The 7,878-nt window shown below is 42.6% G+C and overlaps 1 protein-coding gene across 1 annotated transcript in view; it reads left to right on the forward strand.

Annotated features, from left to right (window-relative positions):
- KAT6A (lysine acetyltransferase 6A) overlaps positions 1-2,904 on the forward strand; it is a 26,998-nt gene extending 24,094 nt beyond the window's left edge. The window contains 1 exon segment of the mRNA XM_031063820.1: positions 2-2,904. Within this exon segment, the coding sequence (XP_030919680.1) occupies positions 2-423 (422 nt within the window). The 3' untranslated portion in view covers positions 424-2,904.
- Positions 2,905-7,878: the final 4,974 nt, after the last annotated feature.

The following is a 7,878-nucleotide window of genomic DNA, read 5'->3' on the forward strand; positions in this document are numbered from 1 at the left end:
CGGCCCTCTGCCGGCGCACCCCAGCAGCAGCTGTACGGCCGCAGCCCCCCGGCCGTGGCCATGCAGGCTGGGCCTCGGACCTTGGCCGTGCAGCGGGGCATGAACATGGGCGTGAACCTGATGCCGACCGCGCCCTACAACGTCAACTCCATGAATATGAACCTGAACGCCATGAACAGCTACAGGATGACGCAGCCCATGATGAACAGCAGTTACCATAGCAATCCTGCCTACATGAATCAGACAGCACAGTATCCTATGCAGATGCAGATGGGAATGATGGGGAGCCAGGCCTATACCCAGCAGCCTATGCAGCCAAATCCTCATGGAAACATGATGTACACTGGCCCCTCCCATCACAGCTACATGAACGCTGCTGGGGTGCCCAAGCAGTCTCTTAATGGACCATACATGAGAAGATGAGCAAGATCGACTTGCATCCTAAAAACTGAAATAAATATAAATAAAGGAACCTTTTATACTGACAAACCAGAGAAAATGGACCTTTTTCCAGTTAAAATATTGCTGTAGATTTAGAGGGATTTTCTTTGGTTTATTTTATTTTTTAGGAAGCCTGGTCTTTATTTTTTTGATTTTTGTTTGTTTGTTTGTTTTTCTTTTCTTCACAATCGTCAAACATGTTCCAGCTAAAATCACTTACAGATGTTTTTTAGAGGGGAAACATGCACAAAATCTTCTCATAATTTAAAAAGAGCCTTACTTTGCTGACAAAGTGGACAGACTATGTGTAACGTGAAATCATCTTCCTAAATTTTTTTTCAATATATGTCCTTTTCCCTCCCCTGTGCCCCTCTGTATGCAGTTTCTAGTGCTGCAGCCATGTAAAATGTTTGACATCTCAAAGAATAACAACCCTTCCCTCTAAACCCCACCTAACATTTCCTACTTCTAGCAGGAGGCACTTATTGGGAGATTTGGAAGGGGACACAGAGGATAAAGGAAAATCTTTATTTCTGGAAGTCAGGAAAAAGCTTTAATTTTCCTTGACTCCCTCACCCTCAGTAAAATTTGGAGTTAAGTGTAAACAATAAACCATTCACATTGGTGTTTTTGTAGATGAGTTAATTGAAATTGTATGTTTTATGCTGAAAATATAATGTAACTTTAAAATGATCCCATTCACCACCCGGACGTGCACGTGAACACACGTGTGCATGCATGCACACATGTTCTGTCACTGAACTGCTGGAAGCATCTCAAGAGAGAACTTGTTCTGTATCCCTTCTGCAGTGGTGAAGAGGACAGGGTGGGTAATGGTCTGTTAGGACAAGAAAATGCTTACAGGCTCTCCTGGTGACCAGCCACAGCTCTGAGATCCCAGACTGCTTTAGTACATGTTGGAAATGCTGAGGGGTTTGGTTCTGAGCCCTTTGAGTCAGGCTGAGCTCAGAAGCAGCTGTTTCCAGTTCAATCTCTTGGCTTGGGAAATGCTGGAAGAAAAAGTGTGCATTTGGTGACTGGGCTGAGAAGCCTGAGGTGTCCTTGTCGCTCTTCCATTCCTGGGCTGGGGTAGGAAGTCGCTGAACGTGCCGCTTTCTGGGGGTCAGTGATGTTTTTCCTGATTCTCTTACTGTGTTTGATATCCATTTTGTAGAAACAGCCACACATTTGATCCAGTGTGGGGAAAAGAAGGGAATCGGCCTCTTTTTTCAGCAGTGAAACCGTCCCGACACCGTAGCAGGATCTAGGCGGCAGGATTTTGCTGTTTATTGCTGCAAAATCCACTTTGCGTTAATTTTGGCTACACTGCTGGCATGTCACCCAATACAAAAAGGGACAACCCTTTAATGTAAAGTTCTTTTTTTTATTGTATGTGAAGTAGAAATGCAGACACATTAATAAGACTAATTCCTGTTGTTTTTAAACCAAAAGAATCTAAAAGTTGGGGTTTCTTCAGATGCACTAAAACGGACTTTTCCTCCAGTAACTGCTAACCATAAAAGGCAGAATTCAAAGGACTTCCACTTTTTATTTCTGTTTAGTTTTGAGCATGTACAAGGCTGTGTAGGACCCCATTTCTCTGTATATACTATTCCAGTTCCAAATAACCCGTGTAGAAAGCGCACTGTGCTGCCCTCTCTTCTTAGATCTTCAGCTGTGTCGCTGCTTCCTGGGGGTGGGGGTGGGTCTGAGACAGGAGGAGAAGCTGTTGAAACGAGGGCCATGAATTTAGTTTGTTTGCCTTTATGTTTTGGTTTGGTTTTGTATGGGTTTTTTTATCAATTGGGCAGCTCCCTTTTCCACAAACCTTTGTGACTGTAGAACTATTGTAGAAAAAAAAAAAAAAAGTTCTTTTCTATATATAAAAAGAAATTATCCAACGCAGTAATATTGGTACCTACCATTTTTTCACTTCTGTTTAAAAAAAAAAAATGTATTTTTAGCAAGATAACTTGGGTAATCTTCTAAAAGAAATTAAAAAAAACTCACTGTTAGTGACTTCGATGCCTTTTAAAAATAAGAGCTTTTTCATTTCATTCCATCTTTAAAATTTTTTATCTTTGTTGTAGAATATTAAAAACTATTTTAAGAAAGATAAAATTCTCTTTAAAGAGATCTCTAGAGTGTGTGAATAGGAGCTCCAGATGCCTCTAAAAGCCGCATGTACAAATGAAGCTGAGTCTATTCCTGTCTGTTTATATTTGCTTTTCCTGTTTTGTAACCTCTTTGTACTTTGTTCATGGTGACTTGTAAGCTAAGGGGAAGGGGGTGCCTAGATGCCTTTGTAATTCTCCATGTCATACGCTCCTGGCTGGATGGTCTCCCTTCCTCTCCTTGTATGTAATATCACTTTTTTTTCCCCTTTCTAGCAAGTACTTTCAAAAGAACTCTGTACATTTTAACATAAAAAAAATAAATTATGTTGAGCCATTTTGGATGTCAGTTGTGCGTGTAAATTTTTTTTCTTCCATTGGAGTGGTGAATGCTGCCCCTGGTTCTTGGTCCTGGGTGTATGATTCCCTGTGGGCCTTTCCACTGAAAGAGAATTCACTTATGAGATCTCGGGATCATGTTAATTTTTAATCTAGAATTTCCAATTAGAGAAAAGAACAAACTTGAAGCTTTTCCAGAAATCACCACCTTCAAATTCCTCTCTGCCAAGGCTGACCAAAACCAAGTGCGGTCCTGGTTTTTATCAGCTTCAATTTGTAATTTTGACTTGAGTCCTTTAAAACTGGCAATGTGTTTGAAGTTTCCTCCATCCCCTTCAGCTGCTCTTTCATCTGCAATGAGAACCTTGAATAGGAGGAGGAGACATTTTACCCAGCAAGGTTTGCCCTGCAGCTTTAAGGCACAGTTGGATCACTGGGATGCGAATTCTCCACAAGCACAGAGCTCTGACAACGCTAGAGGGAAGCACAGTTCCAGCGTGGGTGTGATCAATGCTTGAATTTCCCCATGACAAGCATGATAATCCTCAGCAAAGAGCCACTGCCTCGGCCTCCTGTGGTCCAGGGGCTGGCCCGAGCCACGTAAAGACTCAGCGGCCACCAGAACCTTCCAAAGGCTTTTCCACAGAGCTGCTCTCGCAAGGTTGTCTTCAAGAAAATTATTTGATCAAATAATGCTTTTTATACACATATAAAATGTTTTTTATAAATATTTTATATGTGTATAAACAGCATTATTTGATCAAATAGGCTGAATTGTTAACTGCTTGTCAATTAAAAAATAACAACAAAATACCCAGCCTCAGTTGGTGTGGGCTAACTTGATGACAGCAACACTTGCTTGGAGCCGTGAGCAAGGTGACCTCTTTTTTAGAATCTTGACCAACAAACTATTAAATCCTACCATTAGAGATTGGTTTGGGTTTGGTTTGGTTTGGGTTTGGGTTTGGTTTGGTTTGGTTTGGTTTGGGTTGGGTTGGGTTGGGTTTGGTTTGGTTTGGGTTTGGTTTGGTTTGGTTTGGGTTTGGTTTGGTTTGGTTTGGTTTGGTTGGGTTTGGGTTTGGGTTTGGGTTTGGGTTTGGGTTTGGTTTGGTTTGGGTTTGGTTTGGTTTGGTTTGGGTTTGGTTTGGTTTGGTTTGGGAGAATTGCCAAGCCAAAGCAGGTTTGAAATGTGGCTGTTTTGAAGAGCATCAACCTCTGGTAGCACAGAGCAGGGTGTGAACAGTTCCTCCTGCAGGTTCTGCAGGTATCACCCTGTGGACATGGGGAGATTTGCTCTGTTCAACACTCTCAGGTTTGCTCTGCTTGATAGATGAACCAAAGTCTCTGCTTCCAGCTCTCAATATGCAGGGAAGAGTTTGAATGCAACTACAGCAACAAACTGCTGCCTGAGAGACTGGAGTTGTGGCTCTTGAAAGAAACTGAAAGGAGAATGATCTGAAAGGGTTACAGCGTTCTGAAAGCTCATCAGCAAGATAATTCAGAAAAAGCTAAAAAGAACTGAACCATCTTAATTAGCTCAGGGGAAGAGCTCCTTGCTGAGATCCAATCTCTGCAAGATCTCTGCAAGTAATAGAGGAATGCAGATTGACAGAGGCAGACCAGGTTTACAGCAGCTGAGGTGAGGCCTGCAGCATCTTTTATCAGCGCAGCTCGTCAGCCAGAATAATTTACCTAAAAATAGATGTCTGAAGTTGAGCTTTGAATGTAAAATTCTTTTGCCCCGAATACAGAGAATCTCAGCAACTTCACCAAACATTGATTTTCCTCCTAGGGCAAGGCAGGACTTCATGCTTCATCTCTTGAAACAGGCGCAGAGAGAGTCAGGAATTTGTTTCCATGTTTCCTTCCTTATGGGGAGGTTCTGTTCTGTTGGACAGCTCTGTGGTGCGTAATGACCCTGTTCATTTTGTGGCATAATTTTCCTAAGGGTTCCTCTGTCAGTATTTGTTTGTTCTCCCTTGCCAAACGCTTTGCCCTGTGAACTCTGGATAGTGGCTGTTGTCACTATGTCAATATGTTTGTCATTTGTGTCACACAGTAGAATCCCAGTGTGTGATTGAGGTAACAGGGTTATCATCGTAAAAAAATCTGTTTTCAAGAAAAAAAGTGATAAATATGGTGCTGTGTGACCAATAATTAAATAAAATGACTGAAAATTTTCTACTGACATGTTGGCTAATATATGCACATGGTACCTTTCAGCTAAAGGAGAAAGTCTGTTTAGTGAAATTGTCATTTTACACAATAGGAACAAGCAGCAGCAAGAGATCATCTGCAATCCCAGATACTTCCCAAACAACTTTTAAATCATGCTGTCAAAATTCAAGACAGATGTTTGATAAACAGATACCACTGATGCCAAAGACCATTCAGCTGGCATGCTCCTTCTCCACATCACAGAGCTAAGCATCAATTAAAATCCTAGGGAGGTACCAAGACAACAGCTCTGAACCCATAATTTGGTAGGGATGAAATCCCCTCTGGTATCTTGGGGGAAAAGTAAAAGACTGCTTGCTATACAATTATCAATATTTTACAACATTTGGGTTATCTTTTAAGGGTTTTGATTTAAAATTGCCATCGGATTTATGTTTGCTTTGCAAAAAACCCAAATATTGCAGATAAATAAACCTTGGGCTTCCTATCTCACTTAGATGACTTAAAAACCTCAAGCTCTAGATGCAAATAAAAGACAAAATCAAAACCAGGCGCCCATTTAAGGAGAACTCAAACAGCTCTGTCTGCTCTCCTCTCAAAAAAAATAAAATCCCCACAGAGTTGAAGAAAATACTATCATTCCATTTATCTACAGCATTTTATTTTATTGACTATACAAAGAAACTCATCATATCGGTTTAGTTCAGTCACCCAAATGCTTTGTGGATGCCTCACGCTGCAGCTTCAGGAAGAACTGAATTTGTTGCTGGTCGCCAGATTTCCTGGCTCAGGGCTTCAGCCAGTCCCGCGGGGAGGAGCTGTTCTCCGGGGGAGCAGGTTCTGTGTGTTCCCTTCTGAGCGAAATCTCCTGCAGTCTGAAGTAAGACTGCAGCTACTTTAGGAGTGTCCTTGTCCTCCTTTGCATTGTGCTATCCAGCATGCTCCTGAGACCAAAGCAAATCACAGGAGTTGGTCTGCAAAAAGAGATCTTCAGAACTGCCTGAGTATGGACAGCGAGGGGTCAGCAGGTGATGGCTGAAAGTCTGGGGACAAAGGAGAGTGCTGAAAAAAGCAGAGTCTTTAGAGGCCATTGCAGACACCCTTGATCATTTCTCTATCCAGCTGTGCCACAGCACTTTGATCTGTTTGGAAGGTTCTGCCGTCCACAAGAACCTTCATCACTGCCGTCCACAAGAACCTTCATCATGGATTCTGCACTGGGCTCAGGAAGTCCAAGCAGGAAATGTTGGTGCAGAAGGAAGGCAGGAAAGGGAATTGTGATGTTATAGGGTAGAACTGTCTGGAAGCTTGTCGCAGACAACTTTTATGAAAAATCCTTTCTTTAGGATTTTTCCTCTTGGAAAGCTGAGAGGCTTCAAGAACAAAATGTAAACAATGGTTATCTGCTGCTGTGGAATGCAACAGGTGCATCTGTGATTGGTCTCGTGTGGTTGTTTCTAATTAATGGCCAATCACAGCCCAGCTGGCTTGGACTCTGCTCTCCTCTTTATTATCATTCTTTTCTATTCTATTCTTAGCCAGCCTTCTGATGAAAATTTTTCTTCTATTCTTTAAGTATAGTTTTAATGTATTATATATAATAAAATAACAAATCAAGCCTTCTGAAACACGGAGTCAGATCCTCGTCTCTTCCCTCATCCAAGAACCCCTGTGAACACGATCACAGAAGCTCTGACAGCTTATGTACCACTGGAGATCCCTGTGTTATAGTCAGGGGCTGAAGAATACAGTAGTGCTCCAGGTAAAGTGATAAGGAAAATGAGTTTTAACAGGGAAACATTTCTAGCCCTAGAAAAGTGCAAGTGTCAGCTGCACTGGTAAAAGCTCTTCATCAACTCAAGTGCACCTTCCTTTTCTGGGGATGGCAGATGATGCTTTTGGCGTCTTTCAGGCTATACCTGAAGTGCAATCAATAATCCATGAAGATCAATAACCCCTCTGAGCTGTGCTGTTAACTTGGAACAGTATATTCCAGGCTGGTTTTCTGAGTAACTTCTTTCTTAGATGACTTTTCAAACTCTACCCTCTGAGCTCGTTAAGCGTCCCTATTCTTTAATGCAGCTGCTTTTTATTCCAGCCTTTTGTTTGGAGCATCTGGCAACACTGCATAAGGCTGCCTGGAACAGGAAAAGAGAAATAGATAACTGAGGTCTCACACATTCCCCTTCACATGCTTCTCACCGTTCAGAAAAAGAAAGAACGCAGTGCCTGATGCATAAGGCAGCAAATAGGTTAGCGGGTTAAAAGCAGCAGTGACAAAATAAAAAGCTTTCCAGGAGACTCCTAGGCTCGACAAACTGGTTGAAGTGCCCAGAGCTGGCGGGCTCTGCTCCTTGTTCTCAGAGCAAACTTAGGAATTTTGCTTTTTATCATGTGAGACATCTCAACCGCATGCCCACAGTGTTCTCCAAAGCTGCAAAGCCAGGCCAGCCTCAGCATGTCCTTCACCAGTCCCTGATTATTTGCCTGCTCCTGCTGTGTGCTCGCTCTGCTCTGGCTTCAAGGGAGTTAAGAGGTGGGATCTGTGTGCAGAAATCCAGGAATTTTGCTTTTTAGCAGCTGAGACATCTCATCCTCATGCCCACAGCGTTCTCTGAATCTGAGAGCATGCAAAGCCTGGCCAGCCTCAGCATCTCCTCCATCAGTCCCTGGTTATTTTCTGCTCCAGCTCTGTGCTCGCTCTGCTCTGGCTTGTAGGGAGTTAAGAGGTGTAGAAACCCAGGAATTTTGCTTTTTAACATCTGAGACATCTCAGCTGCATGCCCATAACGTTCTCTGAATCTGA

This window comes from Geospiza fortis, unplaced genomic scaffold (genome assembly GCF_000277835.1).
Source record: "Geospiza fortis unplaced genomic scaffold, GeoFor_1.0 scaffold417, whole genome shotgun sequence".
NCBI lineage: Eukaryota > Metazoa > Chordata > Aves > Passeriformes > Thraupidae > Geospiza > Geospiza fortis.